This window comes from Mastigoproctus giganteus, chromosome 6 (assembly GCF_048544385.1).
Source record: "Mastigoproctus giganteus isolate SK-2022 chromosome 6, ASM4854438v1, whole genome shotgun sequence".
Lineage (NCBI taxonomy): Eukaryota > Metazoa > Arthropoda > Arachnida > Uropygi > Thelyphonidae > Mastigoproctus > Mastigoproctus giganteus.
The window spans coordinates 234,199,483-234,226,712 of NC_143580.1; the positions used below are offsets into that span (position 1 = coordinate 234,199,483).

A 27,230-nucleotide genomic window follows, 5' to 3' on the forward strand; every position below is an offset into this window, starting at 1 on the left:
ATGTTAAACTCCAGTTGCCACTTCTCAGCCCATTTTCCCAACTTATCTAGATCCAGTTGGAGTAGCATACTGTCGTTAACAACCCTGCCAATCTTTGTATCATCTGCACACTTGGATATTAAACCTGATATACGTTCATCAATATCATTGATAAATATGCAAAACAACAATGGGCCCAACACCAAACCCTGGGGAACTCCACTAATAACATTTGTCCACGAAGAGCAGTGTCCATTGATTACCACTCTTTGTTATCTCCCACTCAACCATCCCTTTATCCATTCCAGCAGCTTACCCTTGATGCCTTACCTCTCCAATTTGTACAGATGTCTTCCATGTGCAGCAGTATCAAAAGCTTTCCTGAAATCCAAGTATATGAAATCAAAATTATTTTTGGCATTCAGTTCCTTTGTGACCCCATTATAGTAAGCAATCAAATTGGTCAGACAAGACCTCCCTTTGACAAACCCATGCTGTGTTTTAACTATTACTGCAGTCTTGTCTAGATGATCCTGTAATGCTTCTTTAACCAGTGATTCCATTATTTTCCCCGGAACACAAGTTAAACTAACAGGTCTGTAGTTACTTGCATCACCTTTTGAACCTTCTTTGTGAATTGGTGATACATTTGCACACCTCCAGTCCATGGGGACCTCTCCTCAGTTCAAGGAAGCTCTCATAGTTATGGCTAAGGGTTTGCATACTTCCTTTGCTGTCTCTTTTAATATAACTGGATAGATCCTGTCCACCCCAGGTGCCTTTCTTATGTTTAACTTCAACAATTTCTCCTCCACTTTGCTGTCAGTTATTACGAAATCACTTAGCTCCCTGTTACCGTTTGATAAACTTCTGGCACTCCCCTCATTGAATAACTCCTCATGTGTGAATGTAGGTGCAAAATACTCATTCAGTTTATCAGCTACATCAGTATGATCATCGGTAGTCAATGCATAAGTTAAGTGGTCCAATCTGATTCATCCCTTTCCTTCTAGAGTTTACATAATTAAAGAACTCTTTGCTGTTTTTCTTTGCATCCTTTGCCAAAGATTTCTCATAATCTGCCTTCACCTGTCTAACCTCCTTTGTGACTTGATTACAGACTAGTTTATACCTGCCATAGGCTTCTATATCGCCTGATACTTTATATGCATCCCATACATTCTTCTTCTCTGCCACTAGCCTCATTAATTCATCTGACATCCATTTAGGCCTAAACCTTGAAGAGTATTTCTTAGTTGGAATAAAAAGCCTAGTAGCCTCCAAAATTAAGTCCCTGAAGGTATCTGCTCTACAATGTCATCAACTTTTGCCCATGGAAGACATACCCTGGTCCTGTACCATCTATCCTTCTTACAAAGTATATTCCCCGTCTCCCTGACAATAGAGTCACCAACAATAACTAGATCCTTTGGGACCAGCGCATTCTGCCTTGGAGATTGCCTCAGTGTTTCCTGATGCACAGGAGGGAGCTCTGTCATTGAGCTTGGCAGCTGAGAGCCTGATGGGCCCCTCATATTGTTCAAGGTTTAGACAAAAATGGATGTCAGATGAATTTATGACTTAGAAGCATTGAGAAAAAAAAAAGCATGGGATGATTATAAATTGTTAAAGGGCACAGGTCCTACAATATGCACAAACTATCGTATCAGAAGTGCACAAACTATCCTATACACAAACAATATGCATAAACAATCCTATCCTATCAGAAGAAACTATCCTATCAAACTATCCTAACTTCTTATCAGAAGCAGCCTGATAAGCCTTTTAAGCAGCCTTTTAACAAATCGTCGTGAGTGCGACGATAGCTTTCCCAGATTCAGACATTTCACATGCTAGTATAGAGTCTGTATGGTGTGAGATAGTTGGAAACAAAGGTATAATGTGAGTAGGAGTAATCTACAGACCAGGTGATTGTGAAGATTATGACAAACGCCTCTACATGCAAATGGAATAGGCAAGTAAGCATCAATGCCTTATTATGGGTGATTTCAATTTGCCTCTAATTGATTGGAGTAAATGGGAAGGAAACTCGGCATGGGGAACACAATTTTTAAATCAACTAGATGACTGTTATTTGTATCAACATGTCAGGGAAAGTACTAGAGAAAAGAATATCCTAGACCTCATCATCACACATGAATCAGATGACATAACAGGGCTGACAGTAGAGGAACCAGTAGCAAGAAGTGATCACGGACTTCTACGGTGGATGATGACGAGAGAGGTAGCAGAAGTAAAAGGAAAAGGAATGGGTTTTAATTTCAGAAAAGGAAATTACGATGCCTTAAGGTACTACATGGCCTCTATTAACTGGGTAGATATCGCGCAGAGAATGAATACAATTGAACTGTGGTACGCTTTTAAAACATTAATCACAGATGCCTTGAATGCGTATATTCCATTAAAAAAATACTCCATGAGAAGGGTTCCAAGTTAGATGAATAGTGAAGTTGCCACATTACTTGAGCAGAAAAAGGTGGCATGGAAAGGTTACAGAGCAATAAAAAGTACTGAAGCCTATAACAGCTACAAGGTGATGTGTAATAGAGCCAAAGAAAAGGTTCGACAGGCAAAGGCAGTTTATTGTTATTTGTTGTTATTTGGATTTTTAGGAGCATTAGCAACTAAGGCCATATTGCTCCGGGATATGCGGTGGTCATTCCCTGACCTTCCCGCATCCTCCATATTTGGTGGTGACGGGCTCGAACCCTGGTCTAATCAAGAAGCGTGTGCTAGGCACTGCTGCTCCTTCCCACCTGGCTACGGAGGCGCCAGGCAGTTTATGAGAAATCACTAGCAAACAGAGCAGAGAGGGGGGGATAAAGAATTCTTCACATATATAAATGCCAAGAAGAGCAGGACAAACCAGATTGGACCTTTACGTAAGGGAAAGGGGATAGTAATAAATACACCAGCTGCCGTTGCAGATGAACTCAACAGTTATTTTGCATCGATATTTACAAATGAAAAGCCTTTTGTGGCAATGGGAAATTGTGGGAGCGAAGTTAAAAAATATGTAATTAATGATATTGAAATTTCGCAAGATTATTTAATGAAAAAAACTTTCGAGCCTACAGACCAGTAAGGCTCCTGGACTTGATGGAATATACCCTATAATCTTAAGAGAGGCGGCAAGCGAGTGCATTGAACCATTGAGGCTAATTATGCGAGCATCACTAGACACTGGGGAGATTCCCTTGGATTGAAAAAGTGAAAATGTATCTCCCATACATAAGGGTGGCTCTAAAAGTGAAGTTGGAAATTATCGACCTGTCAGTCTGACTTCAGTAGTAGGGAAAATCATGGAGGCAATGATCAAGGGTGGAATTCAAGATGATTTGGATCGAATTGAAATTCTCAAGGATACTCAGCATGGTTTTGTAAAGGGAAAATCATGTTTAACAAATCTGGTTCGCTATTTCGAAAGGGTCACTCATGAGCTGGATTTAGGAAATAATTTCGACATTGTTTATTTAGATTTCAGCACAGCTTTTGACTCAGTCCAACATGAGTGGTTGCTTTATAAGTTGGAACAGGTTGGAATCACTGGGAAAATCCTTAGATGGATAGAAGGATGGCTTCAGGGCAGGAGGCAGAGGGTTGTGATAAATGGCTATTCCTCAGATTGGGTTGATGTAAGAAGTGGGGTTCCCCAAGGATCAGTATTAGGACCACTCTTGTTTTTAATTTTCATAAACGACATTGATGAAGGGATAGAGGGCGTGATGTCTAAATTTGCAGATGATGTTAAAATTGGTAGAGTAGTTAATGATCACTGTCAAGCTGAGCTTCTTCAGAGAGACCTAGATAGACTTCAGGAATGGTCAGAAAAATGGCAGCTGTGCTTTAATCCAACAAAGTGTAAGGTATTACACCTGGGAAACAGTAATCCCAAAAAAACTTATTCACTTGGTGGAGTTCAACTAAACCCAGTACTGGAGAAAAGGGACTTGGGTGTTACGATACGGTCAGACATGAAATTCTCTGAGCATTGTAAACAGGTTGCAAGGAAGGCCCATGGTGTCCTATCGATGATCTATCGAACTTTTGCAAGTAGAGATAGGGACGTGATAATCCCATTATATAAGGCTTGTTAGACCACACTTGGAATACTGTGTTCAATTATGGAGACCGCACCTAAAAAAAGACATCGAGCTTCTTGAAAAGGTGCAAAGAAGGGTAACTCGCCTGGTGAGATCAGCAAAAGGGCGTCCTTATGAAGAAAGACTTCGAATATGTGGGTTGCAGAGTTTGGAAACTAGACACCTTAGAGGTGATTTGATTGAGGTGTTTAAGGCTCTGAGAGGCATCAGTAAAATGAATGAGGACAAAATTCAAGATTATAAATGATGCTAGAACTAGGGGACATAAATTCAAGTTACGGGGGGAGGGAAATGTTTAGATTGGACTGCAGGAAGTTTTATTTTAGCCAGCGAGTTATAAATTACTGGAATAAGTTGCCTTCATGGGTGGTAGAGGCCGACAGTTTGAGGAAATTCAAAGGTCATCTGGATAGTACTTTTGGGTAAGGGAAGCGCATAGGATGATAGGTTTAATTCCTTTTTTTTTTTTTTTTATTAATTATTATTATTTAGTTATTTTATTTTATTTTTGTTTTTATCATTGTTTTGTTTGGATTTTTTTTTTTTTTTTAGCTGGTGCAGCATAAGCCATAGGCTTTCTTGCACCATGCGGCCGTTACTAATACTAACTATGCATAACCAAGTTATTCAAAGAGTTATGCAGGTTAAGGTAGGTTACAAAAATACCTTGGCTAAGAGTGTACAGAAAAGGAGCAAGGAATTCTTTGCATATGTTAACACTAAAAGGAAAGGGATTAATCACATTGAATCCATCGGATACGAATACTATACCAATGATGATCCTCTAAAAACTGCTGATAAACGATAAATATTTTGCATCTACATTCACCCATGAAGACATTTTAGAGACGAGTTAATAGAAATTGACTGAATCTTAACTTAGAGTTAAAAAATTTTTAATAACACAAAGTAAGGCTGTAGAGAAATTGTTGCAGCTAAAAGTGAACAAAGCATTTGGAACTTATGGAATTTATCCAGTTATTATGTTAAGAGAGGTTGCAAAAGAAGTAGCTAAACCTTTGGCCATTATAATGAGAGTATCTTTAGATTTAGGAGAAGTACACACTGATTGGAGATATGCAAATATATCTCCTAATCACAAGGGTGGTTCAGAAGGTGAAGTGGGTAACTACAGACCTGCAAGTTTAACCTCTGGGCCAGGGAAAATAATGGAATTAATAATTAAAAGAAATAATGCAAGATCATCTTGATAGTAGTAGGGACATAGAGCAATCACAGCATGGATCTAGTAAAGAGAGATTATGACACACCAATCTGATTAGCTATTTCAGTAAAGCTTTTGAAACTGTACCACATATATAATTATTTCTTTATCCTCTGACATCACAAGGATGTCAGAGGATTTTGATGAATCTTGATGCTAATAAGGCTTCAGGTCCTGATGGTATTTCTCCATTTGTTCTCTCAAAACCTGTGCTCCACTTACTCCTGTTCTGTGACACCTTTTTTCGCTTTCTTATTCCAAAGGTGTTTTTCCTTCTGCTTGGAAATTTGCTCATATCCAGCCAGTTCCTAAAAAGGATGACAAATCCCTCCCATCCAATTATCATCCCATTGCAATTACTTATACTCTTTCTAAAGTAATGGAGAAATCAATTAATTGTCAACTCTTAAACTATCTAGAAACCTTCCATCTGATCAAAGATTGCCAGTATGGATTCCGTCAGTGTCAATCCACTGGTGATATTCTGGCTTACGTTACCCATCTATGGAGAAATTCAATGGAAAAATTTGGTGAAACTCAAGCAGTTGATCTCGACATTTCAATAGCTTTTGATCGTGTTCGGCATAAAGGTCTTCTAAATAAGCATCCATCTTATGGTTTGCCAACTGTTTTTTGTAACTTGATATCCAGTTTTCTCTTTGACCACTCACTGCACGTGATGGTAGTTTGTTGTTTGTTATTTGGTTTTTTAGGAGCATTAGCAACTAAGGCCATATTGCTCCGGGATATGCGGTGGTCATTCACTGACCTTTCCGCATCCTCCGTATTTGGTGGGGATGGGCTCGAATCCCGATCTAATCAAGAAACGTATGCTACGCACTGCTGCTCCTTCTCACCTGACTACGGAGGCGCCACGTGATGGTAGATGGCTCTCTGTCTTCTAACTTCTCCACTAATGCTGGTGTTCCCCAAGGTTCAGTTCTTTCTCCCACTCTTTTCCTCTTGTATATTAATGACCCTCTTCCATTGACCAGAAATCCTATCTATAGTTTTGCTAATGATAGCACATCGCATTCCACCTTCCAGTTTGAGAAGCCTTGCCTGCTCTAACACCTTCAACTTCTCGAATATCCACCACCAATTCCTTAATTGCTGATATTCAGGAGCAAAGATAACTTAGTGGAGCAAAGATAATTTAGCTGATTTCAATCCTTCTAAAACTCAGTCTTGTCTTATATCTTACATAAAGGATTCTTCTGCTCCTATGCTTATCTTTGTCAACACTCCAATTTATGGGCATGATCATATATCTCTAATGGGGATTACCATGACTTCTAATCTGAATATCTTGAAAAATATCTGAATGTCTTGGCATAAGCACATTATAAATATTCCTTCCTCTGCATAAGAGAAAAACCTAAAAAACTGGTTTTTCTCTTTCGCTCTCGGCATTACTTTTCTTCCAAACAGTTCACTGTGTACAAATCACGAATCTGCCCCACCATGGATGTTGTTCCCACATCTGGGGCAGTGCCCCTACAACCTCTCTCAGGCTTTTTTTTTTTTTTTTTTTTGGTAGTTGTTGGCGCATCGGCTTCTGTGGCCATAATGCACCTCCCAAGGTTTTTGCAGTACTTTGATCCAAGCCCGAGGCGGGATTCAAACCCGTGACCTTTGGGTTGCTAGGCAGGTACTTGACCCACCTGGCTAGCCCAGTCGGCCTCTCAGGCTTCTAGAGTCCATTCAAAAGAAGGCAGTTAGGTTAATTAATGACTCACCTCTAACAGAGTCTCTCCACTCTCTGTCTCATACAAGTTCTGTTTCTGTTTCTGCAGCAAGCCTTTTCTACAGATACTTCCATTGGCACTATTCAACTGAATTGGCTTCTATAATTCTCTCTCTCTCTCTTTCAAAGCAGTCCGAACATGTGTTGTAACCAGTCAACATTCTTTTACTGTCCAACTTCAAACTCACAGAACCAACTATACTTCCTCATTTATTCATTCAACTTGTGTTTTCTGGAAGGGTCTTCCATCATATTTCCTGAAAATTACAATCTACAGAAGTCTAATGTCAACAAATATCATCTTCTTTCATCTATTCAACCTCCAACCCATGTAAGGGTTGGAGGCTGAATAGATGAAAACATAACTTATGTTTGAGGTTTTTCATTAAAAAAAAAAAAAGAAAAAAGGTGCCGAGAAGAGCAAAACGATTAATGGGGGAGGGACAAATGATATTCTTACTAAGAAAGATTAGAATTCTTTAAACTGCAGTCTATAAACACACTAGACATATGCTTTGTGACCTAACTAATGTGTATATAAGGCTTTAAAAGGGTTAAATAAAATAAATGCTTTTGGCAATTTTACCCTTTACAACAGGGGTGGGCAACTGTTTTCGTCAGTGGGCCGAATGAAATTTTCGTATCATGATGCGGGCCGAATGACGCATCATGATGCGGGCCGGAATAGATTGAACGATTTAATAAAAAAAAAATCAGAACCTAAAAAATGTTATATTACTTGCATTACCAAATTATTAATGTATTTTAAAAAAAAATATCTGAATGTCCAATTATCATTGAAAATGCGGCATTCGGCATCAATTTTTCTTTTTTTTTTTTTAATTGGCTAGTTTTATGGGCTATAAATTATATTAAATTAAAAATTGTAATAATTAGAAAAGGCATAAAACATAAAATATCTCGCACCAATATTATTTTTTTCAATAAGAAGTCAAACCCAAAGGAACTTCGTTCGATCGATGCTACAATAATAATTAGGAAATAACTCTTTGACGCTGCGTAGAATCACTTGGTTACTGTTGTACTGGCCGCGATTCCTGATTGAACCGAATTAAGCCGAGTGTAGTCAGGTATGGATTTTCTATTTTTATGCATTTACCGGATTCAACATCGTTGCGGGCCGGATGTGGCCCGCGGGCTGACTGTTGCCCACCCCTGCTTTACAAGATGATACACACTATGGGGCATAAATTTAAACTGGAAAAAGTTAGTTGCAAAACAGACACCCAGAAATTCACATTCAGTCAAAGAGTAATCAACTGTTGGAATAAACTAATTATAATGATGGGTTTGAATATGCACTCAGTGTTAAATACTTTCCTATCCTATGTCTTAATTTAATTGTGAGATCACAATTGCAATCTTGCAAACAATCCTTTGCTTTTCTAATGAAGTTTGGTGAGTATTTTCTGTTTTTTAAAGTTTCCATTTTTATGTGCAGGAGTTCTTAATTAAAGATTTTTTTTGCTTTAAAGACTAATGATTGAATTATCCTATTGGTATTTATGTAGGTTGATACACACAATTATGTACCTTCTAGGATCATGATTTTTTTTTTTTTTTCTTTCTTTCTACCCACTCTTCACCCCCACACCATGGTAGTTGAGATGATATTGTAAACAAGGTTAGAATTAATCCTTTGTCACTGATATTTATATACATACAAGTTGTATGGCATCACAAATAGAGCTTACAGGATACATACAAAATAGTCCTTGTCTATTTCTTCCACAATTATATGATCGTGTTTTGAGGATTAGATATACAAAACAATATCTATTGGAGTTTCTCTTAATGTGTCTCTCATTTGTACAAGTTCCAAGCTTTTTAAGGTGACTGAATGTTCCGTTAACTGAATCTAAGCTGTCTGTATTCTGTTGGAATGTTGTTGTACTCTAAAATTAAAGAGAAAGACTTGCATATAAAAAAGTATAAATAATTTAGCACACTTCAATATACCATATTTACATTAACATATGTATATGTGTGTGTTAATGCAAAGTATACAATAAATCAAAAATTTTTGTAAATTGTTGAATAATAATTGTACATAGTTGAATTACAAACATAACACGCTCAAACATAACAAATATAATATGGACCTTTGCAATATGCTGAAATCTGTTGCCAGGAACAGAATAAAAGTTACGAATTTCAGATGCACACAGGTAGTTGCAAAAGGGCATTTAATTAAAAAAAAAATCTAATATATAGTAGTAGGGCTATCTGTGGTTTGTAAGCTTTATCCATCCTGGGTACACTTCCTACAGACTTGTGGCAGGTGTCACTGGAATTTGCTTCCATTCCTCCTGCAAAGCAGCTGTCACAGCTGCTCTGGAAGAAGACCGTTTTGGTTGCAGCTTAATATGGCACTCGAATTCATTCTAACATAACATGTTAGTACATTGGCTTCATATTTGAATGTAGTGAATTACTGAAAATGGTAAAATGTAATCGTTTTCATCATATCTCATATTGTGAATAGCTTCACAACGAGTTACCTGATACTGCACTACCTCAAATAAGTAACGCTTCACCAGTGGAGAACTATTGTTACTTATTCTCAGTAGATACCACCACCACCACCACCACCCACCAGATGGCTGTTTCAAGGCTGTTTGGCCTTTCATCGATAGCTGGGTGTTGCAATAAGTGACAATTCAGTTACGAAGTATAACTTCACAATATGAGAGAACGCCAGATGGCATACAACAGTATATAGACTAAAAACATTTAAGGCTTAAGTCTAAATGTACAGGACATTCATTAAACATAACAGTTAGTGCATTAGCATCATGTTTAAATATTGAATTTAAATATTGAAGAATACAATTTGTACAGAAAGGTCAGGACATACAGGACAAGGGAGGGGAGGGTTTATGCTTATAGTTAAGAAGCACATAACATCTAAGGCAATGTATCCAGTTGACATGGATGGCCAGTACAATGCTGAGTCAGTTTGGCATAACATAAGCACTGGGAAAACAAACAAAGCAGGATTGTGAGTAAGAAACTGCGAATGTTATAGGCCTAATGACTGGAAAGAGTATGAAGAACAAATGCACAGATATACAGTGGACCAGTTAATCAGAATAATTTATAATGGGGGATTTTAACTTTCCAGATATTGACTGGAACTTGTGGATTGGTCACTCACACAATAGAAAGACTTGTGTGGATTTATTAAATAACTGTTTACTATACAAGCATGTTAGAGAGGTAATGAGAGAAAGCAGTACTCTTAATCTGCAGATAAAAGAACCACTATGTGGAGGTGATCAGAGTATTGATGTGAAAGTTACTTCAAGATGTAACTATTTCAATCACAAGGGAAGAGCTTTTGATTTCATAAAGATGATTAAAATGGTCTCAGACAGTTTTTAAATTTTATACAGTGGAGCCAACTGATGATGTTACTGACAGCAAATTCTAAATGGGAAACATAAGTAATTGTAGAAGCTACTAGTCATTTTATACAAACTCAGAAATGCTGTTCAGAGCTAAACGGATGTCATATGAACTAATGGGACTAATGGAAAAGAAGAAAAATACACAGGATGCATATAAATTAACAGGTGATATAGAAACCAGGAGTAGATATAGTTTGCAATCATGTCACAAAGACTTTTAGGCAAGCCAAGCAGATTATGAGAGGACTGTGGTAAACAATGCAAAGAAAAGCAGCAGAGACTTTGTTATTTTTGTAAACACCAGAAAGAAAGAAAGAAAGAAAGAAAGAAACAAATTACATTGGTCAGCAAGATATGGATAGTTTAATGTGAGTGATTATGCTCAGGCTGTTGACAAAAATGAATAGGTATATTTCGTTTACATTCACACGTGAGAAATTTTTTAGGGATGGGGTGCTAGAAGTTTACTGAATTTTAATTGATTATGTGATAACTGAGAGGAAAGTGGAAGGACAACTGGAGCTAAGCATAAATAAGCACTGCAGATGGATGGATTCTATCCAATTATATTAAGGGAGGCAGCAAAGGAGGTAAGTAACCCTTTGGTGAGTATGAGAGAATCTTTGGATATAGTGGAGGTCCTTATGTGTATGTGGAGATGTGTGAATGCATTCCCAATTCACAAAGGGGATCAGAGGGTAATTAGTAATTAGTAAACGAAGTTTAGACATCAGTAATTACAGATCTGTGAGGTTAACTTTTGTTTCAGGAAAATAATGGAGTTGTTGGTTAAAGGGTGATGTCTGACCAATCTGATTGGATACCATGATGCAGTAACAAAGGAACTGGATGCAAAAAATAATTTTGATATCATATACTTGGAATTCAGGTAAGTTTTTGATACTGTTGCACATAAAAGACTGCTGTATAAAAAGGAGCAATGTGGCATTAAGGACAAGTTACTTCTATGGATAAAGGGATGGTTAAGTGGAAGAAGAAAGAGTGTGGTTATCAATGGAGTCCCACAGGGTTCAGTGATGGACCCATTATTGCTTTATATTTATTATATTTATTTATTAATGATATTGATGTAAGCATATCACACTTAATGCTTAAGCTTAGACTATAGTGCTGCAGCAAGATTTAGAAAAATAAGGTACATTGGTCTGAGAAGTGGCAATTTAAATTTAACATTGACAAATAGAAGGTACCTCATATGAGTAGCAGTAATCACAGATTAATGCACCATGTGGTAAAAAAAAGCAGAGTAGCAGAGAATGAAAAAAATATTTGGAAGTAACTGTGAAGCCAAACACTGTGAATTTCTCTGTGCAGTGCAAATAGGTTGCTATGACATCTCAAGGAATTTTGTCAGTGATATAAAGGAATTTTTCCAGCAGAGATGAGGAGTTAATTATTCTGCTGTATAAGCACTGGTTAGGCCAACACCTTGACTACTGCAAGCAGGTCTGAAAAGCCTCTTTTTAGGAATGATGTAGATCTGTTGTGATAGGTACAGAGAAGAGCAATGAAATTACTGAGGGGAAACAAAAGAGACCAGTTCTTTAAATTACAGAATCTGGAACCTAGTTGCCTGTGAGATCTGATTGGGGTGTTTAAGGCTGTGAATGGGTTTAGTAAGTTAAATGCTGATGGCATCCTTACATGTCCTTAGATAACAACACACAAAAGGGAGCTAATAAACATTACACTAATACTAAATTAAGGAAGGATGGTATGAATGCAGGACAGATGTGTAGATGCTTTCAGCCAGAAGGTAACTGAGTGATGGAAAAAGAATTCCATCTGGTGTTTTGGAAATGGAAAGTTTCTATATATTTAAGGAAGAATTTGAATGGAGGGAGACTTAACAGAAATTAGTAATGGCAAATGATACAAAAGAGCAAGCTTATGCAGTACAACTAAAAAAAAAAACCCACTCACAACCACATTTTTTTCCATATCACCTTATCCATCCCTTCTGACAGCGTCTAGTTCTTCCTTTAAATGATTTAAACTACCTGCTCTATGATAGCATACTGAAGCTTGTTTCAACAATAACCACCTGCTGGCTGAAGGAAAATTCCAGCACATCTATAATGCAACCATCCTTCAACTTGAATATATGCCCTCTCACGTGTGTAGTCTGAATCTCGTTGCTTTTCTCTGATATATTCCAACAGATCCAAATTCTTCCTAAATGAAGTTTCTAGACCTGTATGAAGTACTCAAGATGCAGCCTAACCATTGTCTTATACAACAGAATAATTACCTCCTTAACCCTGATAGTAAAATTCCTGTAAGTCATTGAAAGAGCCCCATGAACCGTTCTAGCAGTATGTCTGCAGTGCTCTGAAAACTTCATATCCAACTGTACAATTACAACCCTGAGTGTGGTGCCATACAGTTCATAAGTTAACTTGGGATTAATGTTACTCATAAGCAGCACCTTGTATTTTAGTATTAGTAATAGCTGCACTCCTTATATCAACTGTCCATCCCTTAAGTTTGTCTAGTTCTTCACTGATTTTATTTGAACTATTCAACCCTACAACATCAGATGGAAGTTGTACCAACAATCAACCATCTGTGGCAAATTTCCACACATCTACATGAAACCTGTTTGAATTCCTCCCCCCCCTCATTAGTCTGAGCAGGTGGAAGGATTTCATCAGCATTAAGCTTAATCCATTCAAAGCCTTAAACACCTAAATCAGATGTTCTTGTAGGTGCCTAGTCTCCAGGTGTCGTGGTTTGAAGAACTTAAGTTTAACTTTAAGAGTATGCTTTTGTTCCTCTCACTAATCACATTGCTGTACGCAACTCCCTTCATGGCTACAAGCCAGAGGTTTACATAAAAGAAATTATACAACATAATAAACAAAGATGAAAAAAAAAAAAAAACCAAAAAAAAAACCAGCATTATGGAGTGATGTATCCATGGCAGTGATAGACAGATCCTAATGTCCTGTGACGTGGTCCTGGGAAGGAAGTTGACCGAGTACTTTCTGCCTATATTTCTTATAGACTGCGAACTTGTAGAGGTTGCCATCCAAGGATTGTATGTCCTGCAGCATTTGCATGGTAGGAATCGATCAGATAACTTTAACTGGTTTGGAATGGCCTGAAGGATTGGATTAGCTCTAAGGCTTGGGACCAGGATCCTCCATCCGCAGTTAGCCCAGAAATCTGGTACTGAAATAATGCCGACCATTATTTTGATGGCAAAATTGAGTCTTCTCTTGTGAATGATGGCAGGAAGACATCTGATGTTGAGAGTTGCCACAATCTGGGTGGTTCTTGGTGCAGGGGAAGCCGAAATTTCCATATGACTCACTTCAGTAGCCAGAATTCCCCCATAGCAAATGAAGCCCAGACTTCGGCGCCATAGAGTAGGACCGGATAAACACATCCTAATGTATCTGCACCAAACAGCCTGGTCGTGGACGTGCATAAGTTGTTGTTTAATCAACCACCAGAGTTGACAGAACTTTATTTGCAAGTGGTCTATGTGCAGTGGAAAGGGGAGCTTTTGATTAAAAATAACATCCAGAAAAATAACGCACAGAAATTGCGGACCCTCTTAAAATGGCAGCAGAAATCGCTGATGCTCTTAAAATTCTCTGATCCATTTCAAGATCCATGTTCTTCATAAAATTAGGCATCGAGATCTATGTGAAGTACTCAGTATGTGGCCTAACCATTGCCTTACACAATGGGATAATTGCCTCCTTATGCCTGTTGGAAAAATTCCGGTATATTATTCAAAAATCCCTCTTGAGCGCTTCTGATCACCTAACTGCACTGCTATGAGAACTTCATATCTGACTGCCCAATTACTTACAGGTCTTTTTTATTCTCTATTGTCATACGTGCGGTACCACACAGTTGGTATGTTAATCAGGGACATGCAGTACCTTGCAATTGTTAATATTAAATTTCAATTGCCAACATCTCAGCCTATCTTCCTAATTAATCTTGGAAGCTACTAGGCTTCTCATACCAACTAAGAAATACTTTTCAAGATTTAGGCCTAAATCGATGCCAGGTGAATTAATGAGACTCATGGCAGAGAAGAAAAAATGCATGAGATTCATATAAATTATTGGGCAACATAGAAGCCTATGATAGATATAAATTAGTCTGTAATAAAGTTACAAAGGAGGTTAGGCAGGTGAAGGCAGTTTACAAGAAATCTTTGGCAAAGAATGCAAAGAAAATGAGCATGAGCAAAGATTTCTTTACTTATGTAAACTCTAGAAAGAAGGGGATGAATAAGATGTCCACTTGATATCAATGGTTTGACTGTTGATGATCCTGCTCAGATAGCTGACAAACTGAATCACTTTTGCATCTACACACACACGAAGAAATCTGTAGGGAAGTGGAGGCCAGACGTTTCTCTAACTCTGATAGAGAGCTAAATAACTATCTATAAGGTAATGGTCAGGCCACACCTTGAGTACTGCATACAGGTCAGGAGGCCTCATTTTAGGAAGGATGTAGAGTTGCGAACAAGTATAGAGAAGGGCAACAAGACTGGTGAGAGGAAAAAACAGGTGCTCTTACCAAGAAAGGCTTAGGTTCTGTAAATTGCAGCACCTAGAGACAAGGCACCTGCAAGGTGATCTTACTGGGGTGTATAATCTTATAATGGGGGATTTTAACTTCCCAGATATTGTATGGAATTTGTGGTTTGGTCACTCATACACTAGCAAGGCTTTTGTGGATTTATTGGATGATTGTTTTCTACATCAGTATGTTCGGGAGGCAAATAGAGGGAGTAATACTCCTGATCTGATTATCAGTAGTGATTCTTCATGCATTAAGAATCTGCAGATAAAGGAACCATTAGGTGGCAGTGATCACAGTATGCTGAAGTGGGATTTATTCAAAGAGGTAACTACCATCAGGGGTAAAGGGAAGGGTTTTTACTTTCGTAAAAGTGATTACGATGGTCTGAGATAGTACTTAAATTCTATACAGTGGGACCAACTGATGATGTTGCCAACAGCAAATTCAAAATGGGAAGCATTCCAAGAACTTATCTTGAAGCTAGGCTTTACATACCAACTAAGAAATAGTGTTCAAGGTTTAGGCCTAAATGGATGTCAGATGAACTAATGAGACATATGGCAGAGAAGAAAAATGCATGGGATACATATAAATTAATGGGTGACATGGAAGCCTATGATAGATATAAGCTGGTCTATAACCAAGCCACAAATGAGATTAGGCAGGCAAAGGCAGATTATGAGAAATCCTTGGCAAACGATGCAAAGAAAAACAGAAAAGAGTTCTTTACCTATGTAAACTCTAGAAGGAAAGGGATGAATCAGATTGGGATTTTAACAGAGGATATTGACGGTTCAACAGTTGAGGATCCTGCTCAGATGGTTACAAATAAAACGAGTAGTTTGCATCTACATTCACACATGAGGATTTATTCAGGAAGGGGAATGCCAGAGGTGAAGTAAACTCTGGCAGTGAGCTAGATGATTTTCTAATAACTGAGAGGAAAGTGGAGGAGAAATTGTTGAGGATAAACATAAAAAAGGCACCTGGGGTGGATGGGATCTTTCCAGTTATATTAAAGGAGGCAGCAAAGGAAGTAAGCAAATTATGAGCAAATTATATAAGCCATAATTATGAGAGCTTCTTTGGACTCAGGGGAGGTACCCATAGACTGGAGATGTGCAAATGTGACCTCAATTCACAAAGGAGGATCAAAGGGTGACACAAGTAATTATAGACCTGTGAGTTTAACTTCTGTTCCAGGAAAATTAATGGAAGCACTGGTTAAAGAAGCACTGCAGGATCATCTAGACAAGACTTCAGTTATAGCTCAGACACAGCATGGTTTTGTTAAGGGAAAGTCTTGCCTGACCAATTTGATTGGATACTATGATGCAGTCACAAAAGTACTGGATGCAGGGAATAACTTTGATATTATATATTTGGACCTTAGAAAGGCTTTTGCTACTGTTGCACATGGAAGATTGCTGCACAAATTGGAGCAGTGTGGCATTGGAGGCAAATTGCTGCTATGGATAAAGGGATCATTGAGGGGGTGAAGACAGAGAGTGGTAATCAATGGACACTGCTCATTGTGGACTAATGTTATTAGTGGAGTCCCTCAGGGTTCAGTGTTGGGTCCATTGTTGTTTTCTGTATTTATAAATGATATTGATGATGGTATGTCAAGCTTAATGTCCAAGTTTGCAGACGATACAAAGGTTGACAGGGTTGTTAAGGACACTACTGACGCTATGCTGCTGCAACAGGATCTGGAAAAGTTGAGCAGATGGGCTGAGAGGTGGCAAATGAAGTTTAACATTGACAAATGTAAAGTACTACATATGGGAAACAGCAACCTCAGAGCAACGTATCAACTCCGTGGTACTACACTGACAGTGGTAGAGAATGAAAAGGACCTGGGGGGTAATTGTGCAGGCAGATATGAAGTTCTCTGAGCAGTGCAGACGGGCTGCAAGAGTAGCTCATGGTGCCTTGTCAATGATATACAGGAATTTTTCTAGCAGGGATAAGGAGGTGATTATTCCCTTGTATAAGGCAATGGTCAGGTCACACCTTGAGTACTGTATACAGGTCTGGAGGCCTCATTTCAAGAAGGATGCTGGAATGAGTACAGAGAAGAGAAACAAGATTAGTGAATGGAACAAATGGTTGCTCTTACAAAGAAAGGCTTAAGTTTTGAAAATTACAGTGTTTGGAGACTAGGCACCGGCGAGGTGATCTGATAGAGGTGTATAAGGCCTTGAATGGTTTGAGCATGCTCAATGCCGATGGGATTCTTCCTCTTGCTCAGAATAATCACCTGAGAGGGCATAAATTTAGATCGAGGAAAGACAGATGTACGATAGATGTGTAGAAATTTGCCTTTAGCCAGCTTTGGTTGGTGGAACACACTTCCATTCCTTGTTGTGGAAGTTGATAACCTAAATAAATTTAAGGCTCAGCTGGACAGGTATTTCGAATGAACGGAGGGGTGAAGTGGAAGTGTTTTTTTTTTTTTTTTTTGGCTGATGCTGCATAAGCTTGCTTTCTTGCATCATATGCCTCTACGAATGCCAATGCTATAAGGCCTTGAATTGTTTGAGCAGGCTCAATGCTGATGGGATACTTCCTCTTGCTGAGATTACCAACCTGAGGAGCATAAGCTGAAATTGAGGAAAGAAAGTTGCAAACAGATGTGCTGAAATTTGCCTTTAGCCAGCCGGTAGTTGATTTATAATCAACAACCCGCTCGCTCAAAATTTTCTACCCAGCATGTAGAAAATTTTGAGAGCATCCTTGGATTCAGGGGAAGATCCCCCCATGGACTGGAGAAGTGTAAATGTATCCCCAATTCACAAGGGAGGGTGACACAGGCAATTACAGATCTATTAGTTTAACTTCTGTTATGGGGAAAGTAATGGAGTCTCTGGTTAAAGAAGCAGTGCAAGATCATCTAAACAAGATTGTAGCTATAGTTCAGACACAGCATTGGTTTATTAAGGGGAAATCTTGCCTGATAAATTTGATTGGATACTATGATGAGATACCAAAGTAACAGTTTGCAAAAAATAATTTTGATATCATATAATTGAATTTCAGCAAAGCTTTTGCACACAGAATGCCACTGTACAAATTGGAGAAGAAACAGCATCAAGGGAAAGTTTCTGTAATGGATAAAAGGATAGAAGAAGACAGAGAGTGGTAATCAATGGTTACTACTTGTTGTAGACTAATGTTATTATTTAAATCTCCCACAGATCGTTTTTGGGACCATTATTATTTTCTATATTTGTCAATGATATTCATGAACATATAACAGGCTTAATGTCCAAGTTTGCAGATGATATGAGGTCGGCAGGATTGTTAATGACAGTAATGAGGGGGCGTAAATTCAAATTGAGGAAAGACAGTTGTACAATAGATGTGTGAAAATCTGCCTTTAGCCAGTGGAGGATTAATTGCTAGAACAAATTTACGTTGTGGAAGTTGGAGGAACTGGATAAATTTTTAGAGGTAATGGCTGTGTGAAATTGTTTTTTTTTTTTTTTTTTTTTTGGCTGATGCTACATAACCTTGCTTATGTAGCATCAGCCAAATGTTTGCTTTCTTGCATCTCATGCCTCTGTTACAATTATTACTATTTTTTGGAAACTTACCTTCATATGTATTTCCTGAAAATTATGATTAACAGAAGTTCAAGTGTAATGCCAATAAGTAACTTCTTTCATCATCTCAACCTCTCTACTTTCCAGCAGCTCTACATCCTTCCTAAATTGAGACCTACAGACCAGCATGAGGTACTCGTGCAAGTCTGTAGGCCTCAAAGAGATAATCACCGCCTGATCCCTGCTAGCAAAGTTTCTGTACATCATTGACAACACCCCATAAGCTACTCTGGAAGTGTGTCTGCACTGCTCTGAAAACTTCATATCTGATGGCACAATTACCCCAGGTCTTTTTCATTCTCCACTACCCTAAATGTAATACCACACACTTGGTACATTCCTCTGGGGTTACTTCTACCCATATGCAGTACTTTGCATTTGTCAATGCTAAACTTCATTGCCACTTCTCAGCCCATCTGCCCAAATTTTGTAGATCCCATTTCAGTAGCACATTGCCATTACTGTCATTAACATCACTGCAAACTTGGACATTAAGCCTGATATACCTTCATTAATATCACTGATAAATATACAAAACAACAGTGGGTCCAACACAGAACCCTGTGGAACTCCACTAATAACATTAGTCCACGGAGAGCATCATCCACTGATTACCACTCTCTGTCTTCTCCCGCTCAACCACCCTTTTATCCACTGTAGCAACTTACCATTAATACCACACTGCTCCAAGTTGTACAGTAATCTTCCATGTGCAACATTGCTTTCCTAAAAATCCAAGTATATGATATCAAAATTATTTTTTGCATCTAGTTCCTTTCTAACCACATCATACATTTGTATTATACAATAAAATTTTTCAGACAAGACTTTCCATTAATAAACCCATGCTGTGTCTGAATTATTGCTGCAGTCTTGTCTAGATGATCCTGCAATGCATCTTTAACCGGTGACTCCATTTTTTTTTAATTGCTCTTGGTAGCAAATTTTTTTTAATTGCTCTTGGTAATCACATTTAAAACAGTTTCCATAGAATGAATGGATTACGAGAGACAACTTTGTAGACGTTGGTCCCACCATTGCCTAAATGCCTTTAGGCAAATTAGAAAGTGTGAATTAAGAGTTAAAGTGATTACCATATTTCCAGTATATTGCTTAAATATGATAACAGCCAATATGATGGGAAAATATAATGGCGTAGATGCAATAATTAAAAAAAAAAAAAATTTATTTGCAATGTTTGCACCATGTTCTACACATAGTCTTAATTTAGCTAGTGTACATGCAGCATCAATAATGTTTGGGATGATAAGTTTTTTGGCGTTGCTCAAAGAATATTTATTTATTTTTTTTCTGGTTCTACTAGTCGCTAGGAAATTTTAATGAATACTTTGAGGATTTCACTTAAAGGACATACAGACACAAGATGGTCGGGTCGTCCAAAGAGTGAGCTATAAAATCTTTGTTCTTACAAATAATAAAAGTTCACGAAGTCTTAATTAATATTGAAGATACGTCTGCATATGCAGAGACTATCAAAGTCTGCTTTTAAGAATAGGCTACCCATTTTTATGCAGATTGGCTATATGGAATCAAATTCTTCATAATACTGAATGTGTAAAAAGAGTATTGCAAGCTAAAAAGCTTTGCAAATGCCTCATCCAAATTAATAAGTAGATTGATAAAAAATCCACAAGAAATACGAGAAAGTGAATTAGAAAAGTGAAAACATTAGTAGAGGCATATGTTGCAAGAAAGAAAGCTTATACAGCATCAGCCAAAAAAAAAAAAAGAAAAGAAAAAAGTGAAATGCTGCTACAAAAAAAAAAAAAAAAAAAATGCGTATATCCGCTACATTTCCTGATGAAAGAAGAAGAAAGCAAAATCAGAATGACACTTCTTTGCAAATCTTTGGACGATTTAAATTTATCTGCTGAACAACAATTTTGTATTGAAATTAAATATGCATGTTCTTACAAATGACTTAAGCACCATATTTTAAAAACTGAATACTATTTCCATAGATTTAGATTTTCTATTTAGAATATCAAAATCAACTGGACAAGAACGACTAACCAACATATCAATTATATCTATTGAAAATCACGTTGCACAAAACATAAATTTTGATAAAATGATTGATGATTTTGTTTCAGCAAAAGTGAGAAAAATTCAATTAAAATAATACATCTCCATTGATATTTTAAGTTTATGTTATAATCTTAAAAGAACTCTATATTATATTTCATTTCTATGATTTTATTCTAAACATAAACATAAATATAATCAACTAGTTGTGATTTTTTATTTCCTTGTAGTTATATGTATTTTATTTGTAGTTTATATAGAAACAGTCTGTAGATATAAACGAATATTTGTAAGTTTCTTTTTCTTTGATATTTTTGTTTTGTTATATTCATTATATTATTTAAATTATTTTAATAATAAATATATGCAAATCATAGATCGTTGCAATGGTAATTTTTATAAATTCATAAAGATTGACTATCTGTATATAATGGAGGTGTACTTATATTACTTTTGTCCCAGGCATAGTCTTAATTAATATTGAAGATACGTCTGCATATGCAGAGACTATCAAAGTCTGCTTTTAAGAATAGGCTACCCATTTTTATGCAGATTGGCTATATGGAATCAAATTCTTCATAATACTGAATGTGTAAAAAGAGTATTGCAAGCTAAAAAGCTTTGCAAATGCCTCATCCAAATTAATAAGTAGATTGATAAAAAATCCACAAGAAATACGAGAAAGTGAATTAGAAAAGTGAAAACATTAGTAGAGGCATATGTTGCAAGAAAGAAAGCTTATACAGCATCAGCCAAAAAAAAAAAAAAAAAAAAAAAAAAGAAAAAAGTGATTGCCCAGTTCCGTCTCTGGAAACTATTATCAATACAGTACTTTATAATTTCTTACATTCATTTTACTCTTGGATATATTATTTTCATATGACTAGCACTTCAGGAAGGAAAGAAATCTAAAACAAATCACTAATATTTTTCCCATCAGTTTCTCATGTTATTAAATTAAAGTATCTAATGAAGAATTTTGATTGATGAAAGAAATTCACGGTGCTTCAATTAGAAAGGCAACTTTCTAATTGACTTATTATGAGTAATAAAATATATACTGTAGTGCTGCAGAGCCTGTGTCATAATAAATTATTTTTTACATCATGTCCTTAAGTAACTACATCTACAACGAAAATTTTTTTAATCTATTTTTAAACAAAGTTAGAAATAAAACCAAAACAGAAATAGCACTTTATCTATGAATAAAAACTTAAAAAGGTAACTCACCTGTTTCTTTATGCCACCAGCGTTTTAATTCTTCGTCGTCTTCTTCTTCATTCCAACCGGGAACTAAACGTGGATGGACGGCTAAATGATCGGCCACACGAACATCAAAACCACAAGCAACTGATGCTAACATAGCACCAATACTGCAGATTGCTGAGTCTAACCTCTTGCGAGGCAAGGAAGATCGTTTAAAATTAGTTCCTTCACCGGTGCCATTATATAAGTGCCTTGGAGAGTTCATATCTTCACCTTCTGCTCCTTAATAAAGAATAAAAAGTAAATTCCTGAATCTCTGATATCTCATTAATGAAAAGTCATATATTACTCTAAATAATTTGATTGTCAGATAGAGGTAGCACTGTGTCAGATATGCAAGACAAGCTGCACTTGCAACCTGGGAGTCTAAAACACTGATGGAACTGATATTCGGGTGATACTCAAGTCAAGTGGACCCAATTTCAGCAAAGTCAGGATGGTCTGTGACAGCCAAATCTTCTGCTTGCACCTTCATGATGGGAGGACTGTTAGTAATCCTGGGTATAACCCCCCCATGTGCATACCTGCAGGAATGCTGCCCCCTTTGTGTTACCAGGAAATACTAGGTGGCAGGTGACTCATCAAACTAGCCACGTAGACCTAGAGGTTTCTGCCGGTGCAATACCACCACTTTGCTTACTGGAGGCTTGAAGTGGTGGAACCCATGTTTAGTCTCCAGAACTAAGTTCCGGTCAACCCTTCCCCATCTCTTCCATCATGCAGTATGATTTATTTCTTTTGAGGTTATGATGAACACCATGGCGAGATCCAATCTTCCTTACATTTCGAGATTACAGCTCTAAAATGGTGTTCACAGGCCAGCCGCTAGTTAGTACACCAGACTGAACCTATTGGTAACTCTCTAGGAGGCTTCCTGATCAGTATATAATCTTGCTACCTCTCTACTCTGCCAGATAGTGACTGGAGTGAGTCCGAGTAGTGTGTATGTGGCAGGCACTGTAGAGGCCACGTTATGTCAAGGATCTGGGTATATTCTTACCATGCGTATGCCCAATATATTCAAAAATTATAAATCCAAAAATTTCATTACTTCATACAGCATGCCCCCCCCCCTTTCTTACTATAGAATACACCATGAATTGTCAAACTAATAGAGCAAACTTATCTGTGAAAAGATCTAAACCTCTCAAACACTTCCTACTTCATTTCGCAAATATACGCGGTCTCAGTTCTAATTTCAATGATGTCTATTTTCACTTACAGTCTGCCAAACCTTTGATGACAGAATCTCAGTTCTTGGTTGGTTCAACCACTGCTCATCTCAATTGCCCAAATTATTTGCTGTATGATTCCTTTCATCTCAAAGGTGGTACTTGTGCATACGTCCGTTCCGATATTCCCTGTCAGAGACTTGGTAACTTGAAATCTCCTCTTTTCGATCTTCTCTGGCTTAAAATCTCTATGCCTCATTCTGTCAAATTCATCTGTTGTCACTACCATTCTCCCAACTCCATTAATCTTATGGAACTCTGACTTCCTCTCTTTGCAATTTGACTTTCTCCAATCCAACTTTCCTAACAGTGAGGTTATTTTCCTTGGTGATTTTAATGTTCACAACTCCAGCTGGCTTCTGTTTTCTAGTCACGTAGACCTAGCTGGTCAAGATGCTGAGGCTTTTGCAATTGCTAATGGCCTAGCACAGATTGTTCATTTACCTACCAGAATACCAGACAATCCTAACCATACAGCCAACACTTGATCTTTTTCTCACAAACAACCCTTCTATTCTAAGTACACGGTTGAAGTGAGTGGTCCTTTAGGCACCTCGCATCATAACTTGATGGTTGTCTTTTCTCCAATGGAGCCTTTATCTTGTGGTTATTCCCAACCTCGTGTTGCGTGGCATTACAAGAATGCAAAATGGAATGACCTGCAAGATTTCTTTTCTTCTTTTCCTTGGATGGATTACTGTTTCAAAACTATCTGATGTCAACGTTTGCTTATATTGTATCAGTGAAATAATTCTTGTAGAAATAGAATCCTTTATTCCACACTCCACTTTAAAATCTTGTCCTATATCTAAACCTTGGTTTTGCAATAAATGTGCTAAGGCTGTTCAAGAGAAGAATGTTTCGTATCATAATTGGCTTGTTTCCAATTCTTCAGTTTCATTTTCTGCCTATACCAATTGTACAGCAATTATTGTAACAATTGTAAAGCAATTATTAATGTCCAAACTAGATTTTGAACGGGCTAAGAGTAGAAAACTTGCTTCTTGCCCTAATGGTAGCTGAGCATTCTGGTCTCTTGCCAAAGCTATTGGCCGTAACTTTTGCCCACCTCTGCTCTCACCTCTGTCAAAACATGATGGTTCTATTGTCACTTCAGCCAAGGATAAAGCTGACCTGCTAGCATCCCATTTTTCTTCCAACTTATGTATTAATGATCTTGGTAAGACACCTTCCACCCTTCCCAGCATGCTCTATTCAATGCCTCCTGTGGTCTTCCGTGAAAAGGATGTCAGAAGGATTTTGACGAATCTTTAAGCTATGAAAGTTACAGATCCTGATGGTATTTCTCCACTTGTTCTCAAAACTGTGCTCCTGAGCTTATTACTTCTGATGTTTTTCCTTCTGCTTGGAAATTTGCACATATCCAGCCAGTTCCTAAAAAGGTTAACAAATCCCTCCTATTGCAATTACTTCTACTCTTTCTAAAGTAATGGAGAAATCAATTAACTGCCAACTCTTAAACTACCTAGAAACCTTCCATCTGATTAACAATCACCAGTATGGATTCTGTCAGTTGATCCACTGGTGATATTCTGGCTTATGTTACCCATTTATGGACAAATTCAATGGAAAAGTTCGGTGAAACACAGCAGTTGCTCTTGACATCTCAAAGGCTTTCAATTGTTGCTCTTGACATCTCAAAGGCTTTCAATTGTGTTAGCATTAGTAGAGGCATACGATGCAAGAAAGTAAGCTTATGCAGCTTCAGCCAAAAAAAAACCCGCTCCCATTCCACCCCTCCGTTTGTTCCAAATACCTGTCACGCTCAGCCTTAAATTTATTTAGGCTATCAACTTCCACAACAAAAGATGCAAGTCTGTTCCACCAATAAACTATCCACTGGTTAAAGGCAAACTTCTGTATATCTATCCTACAACTGTCTTTACTCAATTTGAATTTATGCCCTCTCAGCTGATTATTCTGAGCAGGAGAAACAATCCCATCAGCATTGAGCATTCTCAAACCATTCAAGGCTTTATACAAATCAATCAGATCACCTCACAGGTGCCTATTCTCTAGACACTGTAATCTGCAAAACTTAAACCATTCTTCGTAAGAACACCCCTTTGTCCCTTTGTTCCATTCACTAATCTTGTTGCCCTTCTCTGTACTCATTCCAACAGCTCTACATCCTTCTTAAAATGAGGCCTCCAGACCTGTATACAGTACTCAAGGTGTGGCCTCACCATTGTCTTATATAAGGGATAATCACCTCCTTATCCTTGCTAGAAAAATTCTTGTATATCATTGACAAGACACCATGAGCTACTCTTGCAGACCGTCTGCACTGCTCAGAAAACTTCATATCTGCCTGCACAATTACCCCCAAGTCCTTTTCATTCTCTACCACTATCAGTGTAGTATCATACCTTCAAGAAAAAATCAGAACTTATGCAGCCCTAATTGTCCGAGTAAGCAGGTGTGACTGGGGCCTGAACCGGAGAACACAAACTCCTGTATAAAGTTATATTCCTCCCTGTTATTACATTGGATCCGGGATTTGGTACCATAGAGCAATAATTGTTCGCAATAAACGCAAACTAGAAACAATTCAGCAGAGTATATTGCTCGCCATTACCAGGGCCTGCTGCACAGTAAGCTCTCTGGTCTTCCAGGTTCTTGCAGGTGTCCCCCCCCACCTGACTTGGAGGTTATCCGTCGAGGATTGCACTACTGCTTGTTGCGGGGCATCCCAGCTACTAACTTTGGACATACCATCGACACCCACACTGACTGTAAGCAAGAAAAAAAGAAACTAGCTGCCGTGCTACTACAAATCTGGCAGACAAGATGGGAGGAGACGGACAAGGGCCGCCTAGTAACTAAGAAATTCATCCCAGAGGTCAAACTAGTTTATCCAAAGTCGCCGCCTTGGTTCTCTCCTGTACATATATTATAACTGGACACAGCTTTATAAATCATAAGTTGACTACCTTGGGAATCATCAATAACCCCTACTGTAAATGTGGAGAAATTGAAGATTGGGACCATCTTCTTTATAACTGCCCAATTTATGACGATCTTCGAGGAACACTGTACACCAGACTCCGACACATACCTCAAGGACAGGAGAACCTGTTAATTTCTGACGAACAATACTACAAATTATTAACGGAGTACGCACGGAACCTCTTTTCTAGGCACAGGACTCTGCAACCAACTCAAGCTAGGAATACAAACCTGTAAGGGACTTGCTCAAACTTGAAATAAAAAATCTGTACTTGACCGTTTTACCAGCATCGACTTGCTAACCCTGGAACATTCAGGGTAGGATTACCTGCTAACTTTCCACATGGTTGGGTAGGCTCCAGTGGTCTTGACCACTCAACCACAAAATATAAGTCACACTCAGCACTCTCGGTGAGTGGCTTTTCTACCCTTCTGGAGTTATCCCCCTCCCTTTTCTCCTGGTGGGGCATACGTTCCACTGTCAATTTAGGGGATGCCCTCACCTCATCCCCTTACTCTTACTTTCATACTCCCATCTTCTTCCATACACCCTGTATTGCCACACTCTAAATTAATTTTTTATTTATTTTTTTATTTTTATTATTTAATATATTTTTATTTTAATTTTTATTATTTAATTTATTTTTATTTTAATTTAATTATTTTTATTTAATTTATTTTTATTTTAATTTTTAATTATTTTTATTTATTTCATTATATATATATTTTTTATTATTGTTTTTTTATTATTATTATTTATTATTTTTTTAAATTGGTCTCCGTTCAGGAAGCTCAGGCGACCCTGACTGAGACCTGCCAACCTGCACTGGACCAGCGGGGCAGATTATGGTCCATTTCCCTCAACATGAATTGTTGAGGAGGCTTCCATCCTGCAGTGAGTTGATAATGGCTGCAGTTTACCTTTTTTTCCTCTTCATGGATTGATGAGGGGGTTTCCTCATGGATTAGGGTTAAAGAGTGCTTCTCATGGAAATCAGTAAATGGCCTGCCTCCTCACGGGAAAAAA

General features: G+C 37.7%; 1 protein-coding gene across 1 annotated transcript in view; it reads right to left on the reverse strand.

The window, feature by feature from the left end:
* The window catches only part of LOC150085097 (mitogen-activated protein kinase kinase kinase 10-like), a 275,293-nt gene that overhangs the window by 34,113 nt on the left and 213,950 nt on the right, over positions 1-27,230 (reverse strand). Inside the window, exon 8 of the mRNA XM_090376779.1 lies at positions 21,966-22,223. Within this exon, the coding sequence (XP_090232905.1) occupies positions 21,966-22,223 (258 nt within the window). The remainder of the gene's footprint in view (positions 1-21,965; positions 22,224-27,230) is intronic.